Source organism: Corvus cornix, chromosome 8 (genome assembly GCF_000738735.6).
Source record: "Corvus cornix cornix isolate S_Up_H32 chromosome 8, ASM73873v5, whole genome shotgun sequence".
Classification (NCBI taxonomy): Eukaryota; Metazoa; Chordata; class Aves; order Passeriformes; family Corvidae; genus Corvus; species Corvus cornix.
In genome coordinates this window covers 2,071,595-2,091,506 of record NC_046338.1, presented here as the reverse complement: position 1 = coordinate 2,091,506, position 19,912 = coordinate 2,071,595, and the positions used below count along the sequence as shown (strand labels likewise).

Here is a 19,912-nt window from a genome sequence, read left to right as displayed (position 1 = left end):
CAATTAGACAGCAGGATCATCGTTCATGGGATCTGTTTGGGGTTATGGATCTGATGTGCAGTAAACACACATACAGCCTAAGGCAAGGAGGGCAGCAGCCCCTCTGCCCTGGGCTGCAGGAACATTTTGGGATGTTTTAAGGAACAAGGACAAGTAACCAAAGGAGGAACAAACTGGTGAGGAGAAATGCTGCAACAAGGACAAGTAGCCAAAGCAGCAACAATATGAGGAGAAACACCATAGGATGTTTTAGTGGGGCAGCAGAGTTTCTACAGTCACTTTGTCATGGAGCTCAACAAACCAAGAACAAATGCCTCGTGCAGAGAAATGACTGATTGCCCTTAGGCCCTTGCAGCCTGCAGGACATCCCAGAGCTCTCTGCACATGGTTTACAAGAAGGACCTTGGTCCTAGTCACTCTGGCAGTGCCCTGGTGCTGGGCAAGGCTGGGAGCAGGCCCAGGGGCTCCTTCCTTCTGTCCAGAAGTGAGTTCAGGAATGCAGCACTCCCGGCACTCTGGATGTGCCCTGTGAATGAGGAAACAACACAGAGATAAACAACAGTGGTGTGATGGCAGAATTTGTGCAAATCCTGCCTCAAACACGAGTTAAGTAAGTTGCTGTGGTGGTTAAAGAACCTGGCATCCCTTTTCCTTCAAACACGGTGTCTCAGCAGGGATTTCAGAGCTTGTCCTGGTCAGTGGCTGCACGTGTGTCACATCATCAGCAGGGATGGCAAAGCAGAACAGAATGTGCTCTGAGTATGAGAAGCTGGTGCTGCTTTTTGCTAACAGCAATAAAAGAATAAATAAGAATCCCCAAGGGCCACGTCAGCAGAACCCAATCAGGGATTGCACCAGAGGAACACCCATCCCTGGAGACACCCACACCTGAGTCCCAGCCAGGCAGGGGAGGGCCGGGTGGGGGTGAGCAGGTGGCTGAGACAAGCAAAGGAAAAGTGTGCAAGGGCAGAAAGGAACTCAGGGAATGAGAACATGTGGGAAAGGGTCTAGAAGCAGGTGCATGTGAGTGCCAACGCTGCCAAATGGTCCCCACAGCAGATGAGCAGCTCTGTCCCAGCACCCCGAGGGCTGGTGGCTCTGGGGTGTTTGGTTCCCCCACCACAGAGGGGTGAAGGGAGAATTCAGAGTTATACTGAACATACAAAGGGGGATTTCCAGCAGCTTGAGCCTCTCAGCTGCAGAGAAACCCAGCTGGGGAGGGCACCAAACCCCACGGCCATGGGGCTGCTGGGGCAGGGCCTCCTCATTTCTCCTCCCTTGGCACACTGTGATTCCATGGGGATCTCACACGGCCAGGATGTGATTCCACACCAACACCTGGCCCTGGACTGGACAACGTTACCTGCAGCTGACCCAGACCAACCCCAGGTTCTGCCCTAAGCCAGGATTCACAAGGCTACTCCAGAAAAAGGAATCCAATCCAACTTGGCCTCAGGTACCACTCTTTAGCTTTATTCCTAATAAACATCATTAGTTTACACAAATTATCAACAAAAAACCCCCACAATTGCTCACAACAGGAAACTGTCCGATCTTGTATGGCAAATAACAGAAAAAAGAATTAATTCTTATTTAATTTTATACAAGCTGGTTTACTTGTGCTAAATGCAATTCCTTTATGGTCTGATTTCCCTTTAAGCATGAATTGCAGCATTTGGACAGCAGGATGAGTAAAGAACCCAAACATGCCAAGACCACTCTGCTGAGCTCTGTCCTGCACTCTGAGCTCTCCTAAAAAACAGAAGCTGCCCAGATTCACAAAAAATATCACAGACTCAGCTTTGTTTTCCAAACAAAGAATCATGGAATGGTTTGGGTTGGAAGGGACCTTAAAGCCCATCCAGTGCCACCCCTGCCATGGCAGGGACACCTTCCACTGTCCCAGGCTGCTCCAAGCCCCAATGTCCAGCCTGGCCTTGGGCACTGCCAGGGATCCAGGGGCAGCCCCAGCTGCTCTGGGCACCCTGTGCCAGGGCCTGCCCACCCTCCCAGGGAACAATTCCTTCCCAATATCCCATCTAACCCTGACTCAGCTCTGAGAGAGCTGTTCTTAAAAGCCCCAACAAAACAGACACAAAAGCCCCAACAACTCTTCTCTCCCTCAGTAGTTTTACATGCAGAGCACCTGAGTAAGTTCAGCTCCATCAAACCAAAGAGAACATTCAGGGAACTCCTGGATGAGGATGGCTGTGAGCGGAGCAGCTGGAAAAGGGATCAGGGGAGGGGACCAGAAGGTGCCTGGGCTCTTGCAGAAGGGGTGGCTGGTGCAGGCCCAGCCTGCTTCTCTCCTCAGCTCCAATTTTAGGACTCCCAGGGTCAACAGTGTCTGGAGTCCCCCCAAACCTGCTCCAGAAGGTTGGCACAGCCATCCCTGCCCTTGGACACGGCCTCTTCCAGCCCTGGCCCATACAGGCACTAAAAGAGCTGAATGTTCCCAAGTTTCCTTTCCCCTCCAAGTTCCCCCACCATCCTCTCCCAACTTTGACTGCTCTAAAACATTTCCAGATCTAAAAAGCTGAGAGAAAAAAAATGTTCACCTGTCGGGTGATATAAAACCAATCTTCTACTAAATGTGCCAGAATAATTTTTCTCCACCTCAACCACAGTTAAAACCTTCAGTCTATTCATTACTGTCTTTTTATAGTATTTTTATTTAATAAAACCTATTAAGACTACCATACAAATCTCTTTACTTATGCTTTTATCTTTTAACTGATCAATTTTTATATTGCTGACATCCCTTCTTCACCATTTGCTCATTTAAAAATTCATAGTATATGAGCTATGTCTCTGGAGAAAACGTCTATAAAATTTGTTACAGCTGGCAAATGTGTATGAGTCAGTGATAGCACATGACTAAATGCTTCACAGAAAATAAAATTTGTTTCTGTAGTAAGCAGAACTGTTTAAATGTTATTTATTTTTATGTTTCAAAGAAAATATATTGTGAAGTGCTGCATTGATTTAATACGCAGCAATGTCTGTGTACACGCTGTACCGGGGAAATTTATGAAACCTTTGCACAACTCCTTTAATTGAATTTTCCAAATCTCTCACCACACACAAATAATCAATATCTTCTGCAGAGAAAACCAGTCAGAATTATTACAGTCTTTCTTTTCAATTTTGTTGTCATCAGCACATACAGAGCACCTGGATATTTGTAATGTCTGGATAGCAAGTTATTTACACCTCTTAAACATATAATTGCTACTAAGTGAGTCCAAACTAATGTTTCTTTTCTTTTTTATTTAAAATAATTATATTCATGGGAGAAAGCAGTATTTATTCTCATGTAGGAGTTGCTACATGTTGGAAGAACTACAATTCTTTTGAATTTTTCATTAAGCTTAATACTCTAAACTAGATCCACCAGAATTAAAAATTAATAGCTGTTGCATCTCTAAGAAGGTACGTAGGAAAATAGAGTGTAAAAACAAGGGTGAAATTGCAGAATAAATGGGGCTGACACCTAAATGTACAATGCAGGTTGACAGTTCTCTGTGTACTCGTCTGGGGCCTCCAGTCATATGTCTCATGTGCATTTCTGTATCTGCCACTGCAGTTAATGGCTTAATATTTCATCTACATAGCACAGGCTGTTCAATCACTGCGGACCCTTGGAGCTGCCCCTTTCCTTCCTTCCATCCCCAAAACTCCTCATGCTGCTGGACCCAGACCCAGAGACTCCTCCAGTCTCCAGCAGTTGTAAAATACAGGTGTGGGTACAATCCAACAGCCCCAAATCCTGCAGGGAAGGAGCAGTGGAAAGCTCACCCAGCTCCTGGAGCTGTCAGTGGGCAGGATTCCTCACCTGTGCTGGGCAAAGCAGGCTGGGGGTACTGGGCTGAGTGGGATCTGTTCCCTCTCCTCCACTGGGAGGGACTCCCATGCTCCCAAACTAAAACCAACCCACGTGCACAGAATGAGGAGCCATCAATTCAGGTTCAGCCTGAGCAACAACAGCTTTTCATTCCCAGGACAAAAACGGGGGCAAAGCACACTCCTCTGGGGCAATCCCCACTCGGTGAGGAACTGAGATCAGCCCTGCCCCAGGTGTGATGGTAGGGAAGGCTCAGGAGCACAAAAAGGGATATTCTTCCTCAGGGAAGGGCAGATGAACAAGGCCAGATCCCTCCAGCATTAAAATTTCTGCTCAGCCAGTTCCCAGATTTTTCCCAGCAAAGGGATAATGACATTTCTTCCCTGCAATGAAATACAAAGTTGGGCTGAGGAAAATAAATGTGGTTTTTAGGTTAGGGTTTTACAATTGGAACAATCCACTGCTGTGCATCCCTTTTTCCTCAGATCTCCAAGCAGGAGGAAGGAAAGGTGGGACAGACACCCAAGTAGATCTAAAGGTCAACAAATTCGTTTTACTTTATTTGAGAAAGATGTGAAAATAATCACAGCAATCACCAGGGCCAAGTGATTTAGTCTTAGGACACCCAAATTCCAAATTCAAGCTGACACAAAATGGGATAAATGGTGGTATTCTGTATTTTTACCTTTTTACCTGGTTTGACAAGGAGCTCTGATTATTGAGGTGTTTATATTTTGCAGTGGCTGTGAAATGGCATTTATGTTCTACCATAAATGCAGCCTTCAAAACTGGACTGGCAGGTGGAAACTCAGGAGTTTTGGTCCCTCATCTCTCCAGCTTTGCTTTCATCAGTGATTTCAAGTGGCACAGAATAAAATCCATCCACTTAACCCTGACCCAGTCTCTTGGAAAGCCACCACTGCTGTCCCAAGAGCACAAACCTGGCACTTGTATTAACCCCACAGTGGAAGTTGGGAATGAACAGAACTCAGTGAGGATCAGATTTGCCCATGGGCTTGGCAGGATGAACAGCCCCACAGAAGTGGTTTTTATTTCATCACAGCCTGGAAAGAGTCTTCCTCAACACTGCAAGTATTTGATCTCTGGAACACTCTCACAGCCAGCAGGTAGCCATGACTATGGTTTGTGTCAGGGTTTTGGGGAAGCAAAGTATTCCTGTCCTTTGTAAGAATCCGCTGGAGCAGCTTCCCCTTTTAGAACCTTCACTCCTGGAATCTCCAAACCCACGAAATTTTCCTTTCAAATATGCATCCCCCAACCTACACATCCATTCCCAGCACACAGAAAGCACATTTTGGACTCCCAGACACCGGCTCGATTCATCTCTTGGCAGTTGTTTTACAATTTGCTTACTTTCTATTCAAAAACATTTTGTTTACTGTAAATTCGAGTCATGGCCAAACAATGATGCCCTTTTTTCCATGCTGATCACCCAAAATGATAAACTGAGCTCTGCACAACGCTGCCCATTGAGCCAGGAATGTTTTGTATGAAGTTGTTTTAAGAGGAGGTTGTTTATGTAAAGTAAATAAATTTCATGCCTCACCATGTGATGACAATGTGACATTCCATCTGCACCAAGCCACAGAACAGTCAAAGTTTGAAGCCCAGCCATAACTAATTAAAAATAATCATGAAAAACCTACATCTGAAACTAAAAGGCAAAGTAAAACATCTCCAGATGCTTCTCTTTGATCACAAACTTCTCTGCCTCTCCTGCTACTGCGTTTTCAAGACTGCAAAATTGAATTTATTCTTTGTGAAAGCCAAACTGACATTGGAACTTCATCAAAATCGGTCAGCTTAAACTCAGAATTCTCTTTTCCACCCTACCTTCACGAGATATTTCTCATCTAAGCAGCCTGGCTGTGTGTTGGGTGTTAGGGGCTGGTCCCTGGAGCAAAGATGGAACTCTAAATGTGTACTGGTGAACAGCACAGAGCAGAGCACAAAGGAAGCAGCGACTGTTCCAGTCTGTGCCAGCCCAGCGTTCCCATCCCTGCCAGGCAGGAGCAGGGATTGCTGCAGCAGGAGGACACAGGGAGCTGTAAATCACAAACTGCACACTGCACAAATCAGCCCAATTCCTTCCAAAGTGCTGTCACTCCTTTTCATTTTCAGCTAATCTGCTGCAGCCCAGCAAATCTAAGCTTGATCAATTTTCTGTCCTTTAAGAGAATTCCCCACAGCAGAGATGCCACCACTGCTCCTGATTCTGGGTTTACTCTGCTCCAAGATAGAAAGTGTGAAGATAACAGAAATATCAGACTATCCCTGGGGAAGGGTTGTTGATTTTACTGTGTGTGAGGGAATTAAACAATCCTCTGTGTGTCCCCTTCCCTCCTGCCAAGGCACTGAAGCAGCTGTGGATGAAATGCCACCAGCTTCAAATATTTTCACAGCACTGGTTATGAAGAAACCTCAGAGCTGGGATTTCACAGCCCCCTGGAGTGGGTGAAATACCCCACAAAATAGACAAAGTGAAAAAGGTTTTGCTGCAAGGTTGTGATACTGAAAACACAGTGGGAGGGAGGAGGATGAGGAAGAACAAGGCTAATTGGGACACACAAAAAGTAGAGAAAGTCTTCTGGACCATGCCACAAGTGCAAGGCCATGAATGATTCCTTCTCCGTGCACAGGTTCACAGGGAAATACCCAATATAATCAAAATAGCAGCAAATATTCAATTTATATTTGCATAGTATTTCGAAGAAACACATTTGATTATCATCATTTTCATATCCTAAAGGTTACCCAACTTATTTTAAGTGAAAAGAACTAAAAAGAAATCAAGCAAAAGGAATCAAAACATCTGTTACACAGGAGTTATGGAGAGTTTCTTACCTCGGGCAGGGACTTCTCCATGGTTTGCTTTCAACAGCTGCAGTTTTTCTGCTTGACTCACTAGTGAAGAAATAAATCCAAAATCAACAAATGTTGCCCCAGAGCTTTCAAAGAAAATAATACCTCTGCTGCCTCCTTCACTTCCGAAGTATTTCAAGGAAAAAAACTCTCTTGCCTATGTAACTGTGCCCATAAAAATTAACAAAAATTTTCAAAATTCAGATAATTCTGACAACTATTACTTCCAAGTCTCATCCCACATTTTGCTGCCTTTTTTTTTTCTTGTAGTGCTGGCATGGTTCCTAATTCAAACATGGGGGAAAAGATGCTTCTTTCCCAAGGAGCTGAGGGAAAGAGTGGACACAGGAGTGTCAGCAAGAGGTCTGAGCTGCCCTTTGGGCTGTCTGTCCCACCCCGAATGGAAACCCAGACTATTCCCAGGTAACCTCATCCTGTCTAAGAAAGGATCTGGCACTTCAGTGGGAACAGTGCAGCGCACGCACGTGCAAAAGGAAAATGGAATGAGCTTTGGAATACAAGTCAGGGAAGAACTGGTAATTTAAACAACAGCATGTGATGCATGAATTCCACTGTTTGGCAAGAAAAACTCTAGGACCTGGGGCTTTAGTGTCCACCTGTTTCCAACTACAGAAAGCAGCAGTCCAGCCACTTCAGGTTTGCTTTCTGGGATCCTTTGGAAAAGTATTCCAGATGCCCCAGCTGTGAAGTGCCCATATCCCAACACAATAAGCATCTGGAATGTCCATCATTTCAAGACACATGAATAGCGATTTTTAAAGCCTGGAAATTTATATTCAGCCTAATCCTACTGACAGGCAAACAAACAAACCAACTTCCTCGGAAGGGGAGAAGAAAGGCCAAGCAATCCAAGTGCAAACGTTTAGCCTAATCCTCACCTAACTACCCACTAAGTATCTAACTATTTACCGACTATTTCCATAAGAAAAGGTGTTGCTTTTCCAGGTTTTCCCTCCCCAGTGTGCCTGGCTTTTATGTCCCTGGTTGGATGCGCAGGGACACCTGAGGTGCATTTTTCCTGAGCCAAACATGAGTCCTGGGGAGTACCAGAGGGAACGGCTGGAGTGATCCTTGGTAAACGTTCTAAAGGGATAAATGGACTGAACCCCTTCCTCACCCAGCGCTTGGGTTTTCTGCAGCTCAGCACTCAGGACACAAGACGAGTGTGAGACTCCGATGATATTTTCCAGCTCTCTACTGCCCTCCAAAGCCTGGAAAACAACAATTAAAATCATTGTTAACTCCCATTCCCGATACCTACTCCATGTTTACAACATACCAAAACCAATTTGGAAATTGTTCATAAGTTCTAAATGCTGCCTTTTCTAAACAAACATTTCAATTAAAACATTTTCAATTAGTATCAGCTTTTTTTTTTTTTTGTAAATCGTGTCCACATAAAATAAATCAACGCAGCTCTCTGAGTACACTGAATTATTTCTCAGCTGTTGATGTACAATTTAGTCAGGAAACAAAATGGGAATAAAACAGGGCAGTGATTTGCATTTTAACATGTATTGGACTATTAAATAATGATACATTAGTGGTAAATTAAATGGTACAATCACTTCAACACAAAGGGATCTTTAATCTTCAAAGAAAAATCTAGGCAGTTAATTCATATTTCAAGTTATAAATAATAATGAGAACTACTTCATACAGTTTTATTTGTGTACAAATTAAAAACAGAGGACCTGGAAAAGCAATTCTTCTAGTTTAAAAAAAAGTTTTGAGGTTTTTTGCATTTTCTGGATTTCCAAGTCAAATTTGCCTGGTTTCAAGTCTTTTATTTGCTTCCCTGCCCCTTAAAACTCAAATGTTGCATATAAAATCTTAATTTTGCTTTCAAACCCTATATTAGAAGTAGTTTACAAAACAAATCAGTGTAAACCAGACCTTCAGGCTTGTCAGATTTGCTCTTATTTTCAGGACTCTGGGCAAGGAACTTCTCACTTGGGACTGCAGCTCCAGGAACCTGTGTAAAAAAGGAAAACAGCTCCAATTATCCATGTCCCCACTCACTGAAAATCCATGTTTGCAATGTTCCCCAGAGTTTCTTCCCTTTGAAATGGGGATGGATCCAGCTCAGCTGGGAGGATTTATATCAGTGTTTTGAACAATGTATTTTCCAACTGTAAAATTAAGTGTATGGAAGTGCGCATGAATATGAAATGTAGGTGTTGGTTTATACGTGTTTTTATTTGAATGTCACTGCTGGTCTCCTGCAAACCTTTTTAAAACATTCTGAATTATTGAATGCAAACATTTCCATGTCAATGAGGCCTCTAATTACTCCAATTGTTCTGTAATTCCGGGTTCCTGTCACTAAGAAATGAGGCTGGATGTGTTGACCAAGGGATTTACTGAGCCACAAAAAAACCCCCAAATTAATCAATTTACAGTTTTACACCGATATAATGTTAATATTTTATTTTTCACTGTTTAAATGCCATCCAAACAATTCTGTCCAGCTCCATCAATTGGAAGACACTGTCCTAGCCTGAAGGAATTTCAGCCTAACAGTGTGGGATCCATTAGAGGGAAAAACATCTGGAAACAAACTGTGAGTTCAAGTGCAATAATGCAAAGGAAGAGCTACAACTTCAACCATAATATTTAGTTGAATAAATGTCACAATTATTGTCTGGTGGTGAAAAAGAGATGCAACCACAGCCCTGCACCCATAACAAACTTGAGAATTGAATCCACTTACACATCATGCTCTGTTTGAGGCTGCCCTCTCCTGGATAATCTGCTCTTGGAATTGCTCTGCTCCTTCCCATCTTCTCAGAGGGTCACAAGGAAGAAGAGACACAATAAAGATAAAAATAAGATTCGAAGTATTTGAAGCACCTGAAGAAGATGTTAGTGCTGAACGATCTTTTAGGAAGAGGAAAAACCCCAAAGCTCACTTGGAAAGCAGGACTTGGATTGAACCACACTAAATTATTTATAATTAACACTTCTGGAATTTGACCTCTCCTCAATTCCTGGAAACTCTGGGATTACAGCATTAACAACTGGAAGTTAGAATCATCCTGGCAGATATTTACTGTGCTCTTCTCAGGAGCTTTTTATCCTATTAACTGCCTAAATACAGCAGATTAACATGGAGCATTATCCTAAAAATGCTGGAATGACTGAGCAATGAAACTCCCATTTCCCTTTATAAAACCTGCCTGGCCCCAAGTCCATTTCATAAACAACCACAAAGATACTGGAAATTGCTTCCAAAGGCTCCAAATGTGCTCTAGTGACAATATAATATTCCAGCTTGGCATATGATGGATGGGGCAGGATAAATGTGACCTCTGACCACAAAAGACTTCCTGAATTTACATGACTTAGACAATTCCCACAGGAATCAGATCAGAACAAAACCAGATTAAAATTTTATCTTGCCTATCAATACTTGTTCCAGCAATAAAGAAGTCACATATGACTATCAGAAATGATTTAATTGTGGCTGAAGTTGAAGACATCACAAAACGTGGAGATTTTGTAAATTCGCCTTTAAGTGAAAGATTTAGAATTTACCACGGATTTAACAAGTGTACAGATCCCAGACAGACCCTGCGGAATGAGGTGCTTTCCACACTTCAGTGTAATAAATCTCCTTCCTGCCATCAGACTAAAAAAGAGAGACCACACTCAGCATTAAACACTTTGATTTCTTCTTGTTAGATCTAAATTATTACATACAAGTCTCAGCACTCAAGGATAAATTAACTTTTAATTTTAATATTTTGTAAAACATTTAGAAACACTTCAGAATGACAAAGTGCTATAAAAGTTTAAGCTTTAATACAGCAGCTAAAAGTTAAGACCCTCAAAGATTTCATTTAAAATCTAAGTAGTCAATAGAACTTGGACTTAAATCAATCATCAATTATCAAACAGGTCATACTTTTAGACCAGCACTGTGCTTTTAGAAGGAGAACAGAAATTGTGGGTTTAAATGGACAACCTGGAACCTGGGATTGAATAATTACACACCACCATTTTGTAGCTAGCTATATGGACACAGGAAATAAAGAGATGGTTAGAGTTATATTAATGAATAATTATCCATCAGCTGTGATGAATAATTCCACCCATCCACAGTGATCATGTGATCAGCCATGGAAATGTGGTCTGGGAATACTCTGAAAATACCTTTATCTCTGTAGAAAAAGAGTAGATAAATTTACAGGCCAAAGACCTAAGTTCCCTAACAGAGTCAGAATGCTGCTCACTGGAAGAGTTCCTTTCCACAGCAAGAAGGAAGTTGGAACCCAGTGGGGTTGAATTCCAAGAAGCAAATTGAACTGGCAGGGAGGAACAGCTGCCCTGGGGAGAAGTGGAATCAGCAGAGAACTTGGTGGGGAAGTTATGGATGCTCCCAGTGCTCATCAAAACCTGGGATGTGTTAAAGGTGTTTGACAAACAGGGAATGAGGACACAGAGCCAGGTCCAAATGAAGACTGGCAGCAGGATAAAGAATTAGGATAAAATGTAAAATCCCGGAGGGAAGCTCCACTTTTGCAGATCCATCAGGAGAAGACTTGGTGCAGTAGCTAAAATCTGCAGACACCCAGATAAATTTCCAACAGTGCTCAGAGTATTTTTACTCATCATAGTTCATTAAGTTGGTGAGGCCTCAATTACTGCACATAAATTCCAAGATCTCTGGGGCACAAAAAGCTCTGTAACCCAAAAAGAACCAGTGACTGAAAATGAAAACCAGACAAATTCAAAATCAGACAGGGGATTTTTTCTTAATAACTCAAGTAATTGAACAAGGAATTTGCTAGGGAAGTGATGCATTTTTTAAATTACTATTATTTAAATAATTTGTAGTCTTCAAATCAGGACTTAACCATCTTTTTTAGGAGTTGTACTGCAAGGAAATAAAAGTTCTATAGGGGAAGGTGACCAAAGATCCCTTTGTATTCTTCTTTCTAAAATAAAAAAGTTACACCAGGTGACCTGAGGGTTACTTAACACTTAAAGAGGCCACAACCACAATTTTTTTTTATACAGCCATAAAAGCAGGTCAGTCTACTGAAAATCTGCCTCTTGAGCAATCAGTTTGCATCAAAAATTGTGACTCTGTAACTAAGTGGATGTCTATCTTAAAGTGAACTGGAAATAATATAATTATTATAATCACACAAATGTGCATTTTCTGAGAGCTGATGACATTCAGTGTTATGTTAATTAAAAATTGCCTCACTCAGTTGTTTCATAAACAGCCCCAAGATTTACTCTGAAAAAATTCAAGCTTTAAAACCCAACATCAGCTTTTCCAGAAGAGATGAAAATTCTTTGAGAGGAAAAATGTATCAAATATAACAGATGAGAGAGAAGTCACTAAATCCAGCCAATAAGCAGGAAAATGTTGCAGTAAGAAAGATGGAACGTTCTGCTCACCCTCTGCTGGGGGTTTCCTGGGAATTTGTGCACTGTGGCTCATGGGAGAGGAAAAGGGACTCATCTGGCGCGTGCCTGTGGTCGGGGAGTAGGAGCTCAGATTGCTCCTTTTGGCCTTCTGAGGGGTTGCATCAGGTGGCTGAAATGGAGCAAAATATAAAAAAATCCAGATGAATATTGACAAAACCTCTCTGGACTTTTACTACCTGGCAAGACTTTCCTAAGTAATTCCTGACCTTATGTGTTCCCATTATGGAAAGCCCATGTTAAATGTCGTGGTGGGGGTGACTTTGCGCTCGTCAAGCTTCTCTATCACTCGCCCTGCTCAATAAGATTAGTTTGACTCTAAAAAATAAAAAATCCCTTCAAACACTTTGTCTCTCAGTTTCCATAAAGAAAAACTATGTGTTTTCCAGGGATTTAGGTATTCTGGCATGATCATCTGGATGGTTGGGGTTTTTTTTAAGGAGCCAAACCCTGGTATTATTTTCCTTCCAGTAATGAGAATTTAAGACACAAATATTTTTATATTTTAATTGTATCAAAAGTTATTTCTAACCATTTTTTAAACAAATGTTAATTAAAAAAATCCAAAGTAAGTCCCTTAAATCCAAATTTTGTCTCTGGTTCAGGTTTCAATATGTCTAATGATACAAGAGGAGTTATTTAATGACATTAAAGGATTTGTGCAGAGAAGTTTTCAGAAGAACAAGTCTGCAATGCTGGAATACGAACCGGGATTATCTGGGACATGCTCCAGCATGGATACTGAATTGCAAGGATGAGAAACTGGGATTTCAGTGCTCTACTCATGTACAGAAATAAAAAAAAGCGGCCCAAAACTTTACTACCCACCAGTGCTAGTGCTGGTCACCAGTAGTGGGACTTCCACCAGATTTTAAAGGATTTCATTTGCTGCCCACTTGCCTCTGCCTGAGTTTTAGTCTCAAATAACCTAAATAATTTCACACCACTCATTTCTACTCTTGGTGCAGTCTATCAGTATTTCAAATACACCTGACGGAAATCCTCAGCCTGTCTTGCCACATCCAAGCAGGTTGAAGAAATGTTTCCAGTCATCTTTAAATGAAGTATTAATTGAAGTATCAATGCCAGTGTAGGGATTTATACATCATCCAATTTCCTCTTCAACAGGGAGCATCTCCAAACATTTCAGGTTATTTTTCCTGCTTGAACAGCAGTCACCTCACCCATTTCTGGACATGGATAAGGTGATTTTAAACAATTACCTGGAGAAAATTCCTGCAGCACTTACAACAACAATGTTTATTTGTCAATTTTTCTCTTCCAGGAAGAAGAGTTTTACTCCAGTTATGCAATTTTTTTTAACAATACCATGCTAACATTCCAAAAATCTAAAAATACTCATTCCTGATCTGGTTAGTTCATGAATATTTTGATCCATGGAATGAGGGACTCTTGATAAACAGGGAAGGAATGATAGAAACAGCAAAGACGAAACAGATACTCCACCCCAACCGTGTGTGTTTACTACTTTCTGTTCCTTCTTACCTTCTATAAAGTTATTTAATTTAAATCTTTGACATGTATCTATTAGAGACATCGTGTGAACTAAAAATGAGTGTAAAGCCACATCACTGAGCCTCCACTAAAAGTTTCTATCATTCAAATGGGCTTTTCAGCAGCTTTTTGCAGCACAAGAACCTGACTGCAGGTAAGCATCGAGTAACTGTTTTTATCTCATGGGAAGGAACGGCTTTAGGGCAGGAAAAGCATTCCATGGAATTTCAGCTGGACCACTCATCTACAAAAATGTTACTACAGCCCAAGAAACAGATGCAAAATTATAGTCACAGCTGCATTCTGAGCAGAACAAGTTGGGTAATGGTACACTAAGCTGCTAATTAAACTGCTAATGATTTTTTTTTTTTAGTGCCACTGCGGTATTTTGCCATCTCTGTTTAAATTTCAAAAAAATAAGTACCTAGAAAATTTTGAAATGGCAAATTTCTACCTTGCTTAATACCAGCGAGGCCTCCAAATACACGCTGCATATCAAAAAACCCTCTTCAAAATCACACAGGCATGGAGATTTATTGGGAGCTCGTTTGCTGGCCAGCTCTTTCTCTCTGTACTTTTCCAAAATTTTCCTTCCTTTCCACCCTGCCATCCTCCCAAGCTCCTGTGCACTGCTGGCTGCAGCAACACCCACTGTGGAGAGATAATAAACTGACATATGTCACGACATGCTGGCGGCTGGGAGGATGCTGGAGCTGCATTTACAAAAAGTAATAGCAACAGTACAATTTTATTTTTATTGTGATAACTGCGGTGAAATTTATGGCAGCGTTAGTAGTTTATTGATTCATTATGCCAGATTAGCTGAGGGAGGTAATTACAGCCCTGACATGAAAATGCCTTTAATGTTTGCATTTCAATTTTGCAGTTTATAATATGCAGATTACAGCATTATCATAATTCCATATTGTCACATGTACAATTCCATGGCAGAACATTTGCTTCCCAGGATAATGGAGCTAATTTCTAATAAATGATTTCAGCAAGGATCTTAACTCATTCAGCTCTTGGGTAAATAGTGATGGCAATAACAATATGCACATTTTTCAAGTGATTCATGCAGATGTACATTACTTAACGCCAGGCAGCTCTGTGACAAATGAAATACAATAAATTTTATACTAATATTTGCAGCAGTAATTTTGTGCTTTAAGATTTGCCCAGACAACATCCAATCTGTAACAATTTAAAGGCAGCTAAAATGAAATAGATTGTTTATATCCACATTTATTTTTGCACACAGATATAGATACACACATATACATATATATTTATACAGCCCAAATGGCTCCATACACCAAAAAATACTTACGTTATCTTTTTTAACAGAGTCCAAATTTAATGCTCTCTTAACCCTGCAAGAGAAAAATATGGACAGGTTTTATGGTCATCTAGGCACAAAGATTTCTGTTAGTAAGGTCTATAATTGATAATGTTAAAGACAGTTTCTTTTTTGGTTTCACATTTACACAGGAAAACTGATGGCATCCAAAGCAAATCCATTCCCTGTACCACGAATGTTGCTTGTTTAGAAGGATAAAGTGTTTGCCTAAGAAAATCTGATTCTCCATTTTATACCAGAGATAAAATCAAGGCACTGAAGGGAAATCATGCTGAGTATTTATCTTTTTCTTCATAAAACTATAAACAACAAAACCCCCCACAAAAAGCATTTTCATTTACATACCTTCTGAGCAAGGCTTGAAATTATTTTGCCTTTAGTAGAAATAATGTTTAAGACATTTAAGACAGGTACAGCCAAGGTGAAAAAAGTAGTTTTGCCCATCATTTTAGCTCTTAACATGATTCAGTGCTACCAGACTATGACTTAACTGGGGAACAGATGCTCTATGTCTTTACAGGTCCCCAAACCATAAGAAACTCTTTGTTTCCCTTCTTCCCTCTCCTGATTCAGGAACATGCCAAGCTCTCTCTGCAAAATCTGCTCCTCTGAACTGGATGCCCAGCTGTTAATGGCAACACTGGAAGAGGAAAGCTGAATATTTATAATACTTTATATGGTACAGCTGTCTTCTAAAGAGCAGTCATCAACATTTTATTGAATGCAGGCTAAATGCTCCAAGGAAAGAAAGGTCAACATAAATTAAGACTATTTTTCCCAGAGACAACTGAAACTTTTAAGCACGTTCCTAAATCTTAACAATAGTTTAAAGCATGATATAAAACGATGAGAAAAAAAAAATCTTTGTAAGAACAGTCCCTAAGAAACATATATATTACATTGAATTAAACAAGGTTTGGAATATACATCATATTTCAAGAACTTAGTTCAGTTTTCATCTCGGAGAAAGAATGTTTTGCCTTGTAAGGAATTTAGATGACCTCATTCCAAACACATCCTTTTAAAATTTATGTTGCTATTCCAAAACTGTAAATTAAAGGATTGGGAAAATAGAATGGAAACACATCTTTGATATGTAACTCAGCCAAGGGTCTTACATGAAAACTGTTTTACAGCTATCTCTATTACAAAATAGAGAAAAGAAATATCCTATCTTAAGAAAGCCAAGTAAACAGGTAACATTTAAATTAAAAATGCCTCTGAAATTCTGGCCAAAGGGCAGCCAAAGCTGTAACAGTTTGATGGAATTCTTTACAATGTATTTCTTTTTTAAAGAGAACCCCATATTGCTCAAGGAATCCTGACTCCATTACACATTCCAGCTCATGGCAGCAGAGAAATATTCCATTTATTAATGCATCCACACTGGAAGGATGCTCTGGGGGCCAATGCATTTGCATGTTACACTAAGGCATGTTCTGATGGAAGTTTTTATGACAGACTTCAAAAGAAGCTGAAAGCCAAAGGAAAGCAGGATCGGGAGTTGGCACAGCTGTAGGATGAAATAAATGAGAAACTACATGAAAATCCCACTAAGTTGTAAACACAGAACATTTCTTAGGGGGAAAGTTGTGCACTGATCAAAGCTACGTTCTTCAAAGTCTGTCAAATATTGTGTACAGCAACAGAGCAGCACACTGCCCAAATTTCTCTCTGCAAGCACCCTGAACTATGGGAACAGAGATGGAGCCTCATTCCATGCACCTCAACGTTGGAAAGCGCTGGAATGTTGTATTGGAAGACACAATTTTAGCTTTATTTAGAAGGTCAACCTTGCCTCGTGTCACCCAACAGCCCGGCTTGCTTGGGGGCTTGTTTTTAATGATTGTCTTTCCAATGCCATGATGTGAGAAGTTAAATCAGAATTATTTAAAATTCATGCTCTAAGTCTACACACAGACCCTGGCTTGGATCCCTGAAACCAAATTTATCCTGACACCTCACATGAAAACCCTGTTGGCCAAATTGTTGTCTCTCAGATCTTCCAAAAGAGGAGTGTGGCGAAAAAACACGTCCAAAGAAAAGTATTTTAGGAAACAACATGAAGAGCACCACTTTTAGTTTGGTCTATTTTTTTTTTATATGGCTCACTTTGACTGCGGTGTAGAACCAAATGCCAGAGTGGAACAAGAAAAGGAGACAGAAAGACGAGGCACATGTGGTGAGAGTATTTAACCAGAGTTTCCTACCCCTGAATTAGCCTGACAAGGCTTAATCTATTTTCTTAACCATGCAGAGTATGATGGCACATGTTTACAGCCAGATGTGCAACCTGCAGTGATTATTTTGTGCCCAATATTTATCGGGTTAAAGAACTTTCTTTATTGATCTCCAGAAGCCCACGATGAGCAGAGATACACAAGAGCAGCACCAGACTTACATGACTTGATTAATTACTTACTGCCTGATACGTTGCAAAATATAGGAGAAAAATGAGCAGGATTTATTCCCATTGGAGACAATATGGAGAGATACAGCCTGATGGAAAATGGGCACCAGGGGTGTCATGCCCTCATCTCCACAGGCCTGTAATTCCTTCCCACATCTGGGTGTGTGTGTGAATCTATAATTTAGTCGCTGTTGTAATTGTAGTAAATCCTGTTGAATCACTTTAGAAGTATTAAATCAGGCAGTGATTAAGTGCTGCTAAACTCTTTTGCACTGGATCTTTTGTATCCACCTCATTGTCCCCTTGACCGTTTTGCATCCCTGGTCTCCCTGTAAATCATTCTAATTGATTCTGATCCCGTTTTCCTGTGTATGCTCCATCTGTGTAGTAAGCAATAGAGTGAACCTTGCCATCAAACTCTGTTGAAGTCACTCTTTCCCAAATTCATATCAAAACCTGCTTTTTTTGTCAATCCCTTCAGTGGTGGCCAAGGGAGGGGTCAGAGGATGGACCAGGCTCTGCCTGGTGGTGCCCAGCAATGGGACAAGATGCAACAGGCAGAAACTGATGCCCAGGAAGTTCCACCTGGATATGAGGATGAAATTCTCTCCTGAGCAGTGACAGAGCACTGGAACAGATTGTCCAGAGATGGTGCGGAGTCTCCCTCACTGGAGATATTCCAGAACTGCCTGGATGCAATCCTGTGCCATGTGCAGGGGATGACCCTGCTTGAGAAGGCTGGACTGGATGACCCACTGTGGTCCCTTCCAAGCTGAACCACCCTGTGATCCTTCTTCTTGTCCCTCTCCACACAGCCCCACAGGTGTTATCCATGGGATGTACAGAGATACAGACTCACAGAATAACTGGGGTTGGAAGGGATCTCCAGAGATCATCCAGTCCAAAGCCCCTTGCCAAGGCAGGGTCACCCGGAGCAGGTGGCACAGGCTTTGGAATGTCTCCAGAGACGGAGACTCCGCGCCCTCCCTGGGCAGCTGTTCCACAGCTCTGCCACCCTCAGTGTTCAGAAGTTGTTCTTGATGTCGAGGTGGAATTCGTTGTGTTTTAGTTTACAGCCATTGATCCTTGTCCTGTCGCTGGGCACCTCTGAACAGAATCGCCCCCGCTCCCTCAGAAATGCAGAATACAGAGAGGATCACCCACAGCAGCACCGCCCACCCAGCCGCGCCCGCAGCGCTGCCCCAGGAACCACCATGGCGAGCATTTCCCGGTCTCTGTTTTCATTTGGAAACAAATCCCGCCCCCTCGCTGGCCGCTCCTCCCCTCCCCGGGCCGACGCTGGGCTCGCTTTTCCCCTCATGGAACGCGCTCGGGAGCCGCAGCCCGCCGGGAGAAGCGCTCCCCTCACGGCGTCCCGCCGAGCCCGCGGGAACCGACCCGCTGCTGTGAGGGGAGGGGTGGGAGAGGAGAAGAGAGGGGAGAGAGAGGAGAAGAGAAGGAAGAGAAGAGGGGAAGGAAAGAGAACAGAGGAGGAAGAAGAGGAGAGAGGGGAGAGAGAGAAGAGGAAGGGGAGAGAGAGCGGACGGAGAGGGAGAGCAGCGCTGCGCCGCTCCCCAGACACCTACGACATCCCGGAGCCGTTCCCGCCGCCTCCCATTCAGAGCTCCCGCCGTGCGCCCGCCAAACGCCGCCGGCTGGAAACGGCGCCGAGGGCGGGCCGGGCCGGGGCGGGGCCGGGGAGGCCGGCGGGGCGGCGGGGCCGAGAGCGGTGTCGGTGTGCGCTCGTCGGATCCCGCTGGGCGCGGTAGGAGCCGGGCCGGGGCCGGGAGGGTTTCGGGTGGCGGGTTCGGGGCGGCCAAACGCGCCTCAGGAGTCCGTCAGGGATCGCCGAGCAGGGCTGAGGGAGGGCTGATTCCCCTCAGGGCTGGAGGAAGGGGGTTGTAATTTTTTTTTTTTTTTTTTTTACGGTGGGTGGCAAATGTAGCCCTTGAAGCTCCGTGCAGCCAGCGGGGAGGGAGGTGATGAGATCCATGTGGGGACAAGTTTCCTCGTTTGAGGTGAACGAGGTCGGAGCAGGGCGAAGCTTCCCTGAGCGAATGTGGGTTGTGTGTGGATGAGGCTCGGGCATGAAGGTCAGTGTTGGCACGGAGGGTCTGCCTTTGGGCATCAGGAGGAGTTTCTTCACAGAAAGGGTGATTAGACATTGGAAGGGGCTGCCCAGGGAGGGCATCCCTGGAGGTGTCCAAGGAAGGACTGGACATGGCACTGAGTGCTCTGGGCTGAGAGTACGACACTGGTTTGGTTTGGAAGGGACCTTAAAACTCATCCAGTTCCACGGGCGGGGACACCCTCCACTATCCCAGGCTGCTCCAAGCCCCATCTGGACACTGCCAGGGATGCAGGGGCAGCCACAGCTTCTCTGGGCACCCTGTGCCAGGGCCTGCCCACCCTCTCAGGGAACAATTCCTTCCCAGTCTCT

The 19,912-nt window shown here is 42.9% G+C and overlaps 1 protein-coding gene across 1 annotated transcript; it reads right to left on the bottom strand.

Moving 5' to 3' along the window:
* Positions 1-225: 225 nt before the first annotated feature.
* Positions 226-19,148, bottom strand: LOC104695503 (integrin subunit beta 3 binding protein). The gene is made up of 8 exons (XM_039555733.1): positions 19,059-19,148; positions 15,033-15,075; positions 12,161-12,299; positions 9,462-9,531; positions 8,645-8,723; positions 7,866-7,959; positions 6,710-6,769; positions 226-526 (listed from the first exon to the last, which is right to left on the bottom strand). The coding sequence occupies exons 1-8, from the start codon at positions 19,088-19,090 to the stop codon at positions 414-416; spliced, it is 630 nt and encodes a 209-aa protein (XP_039411667.1). The 5' UTR covers positions 19,091-19,148; the 3' UTR covers positions 226-413.
* Between the last annotated feature and the right edge of the window lie 764 nt (positions 19,149-19,912).

Bases quoted from the DNA above. Each gene is read 5' to 3' on its own strand.
- LOC104695503 (XM_039555733.1), bottom strand. From the start codon at position 19,090: ATGGGAGGCGGCGGGAACGGCTCCGGGATGTC. The intron at 15,076-19,058 runs GTAGGTGTCTGG...TTTCTCTTGCAG, and splicing joins GGGAACGGCTCCGGGATGTC to GGTTAAGAGAGCATTAAATT. The intron at 8,724-9,461 runs GTAAGTGGATTC...TTTTTTACACAG, and splicing joins CCTCAAACAGAGCATGATGT to GTTCCTGGAGCTGCAGTCCC.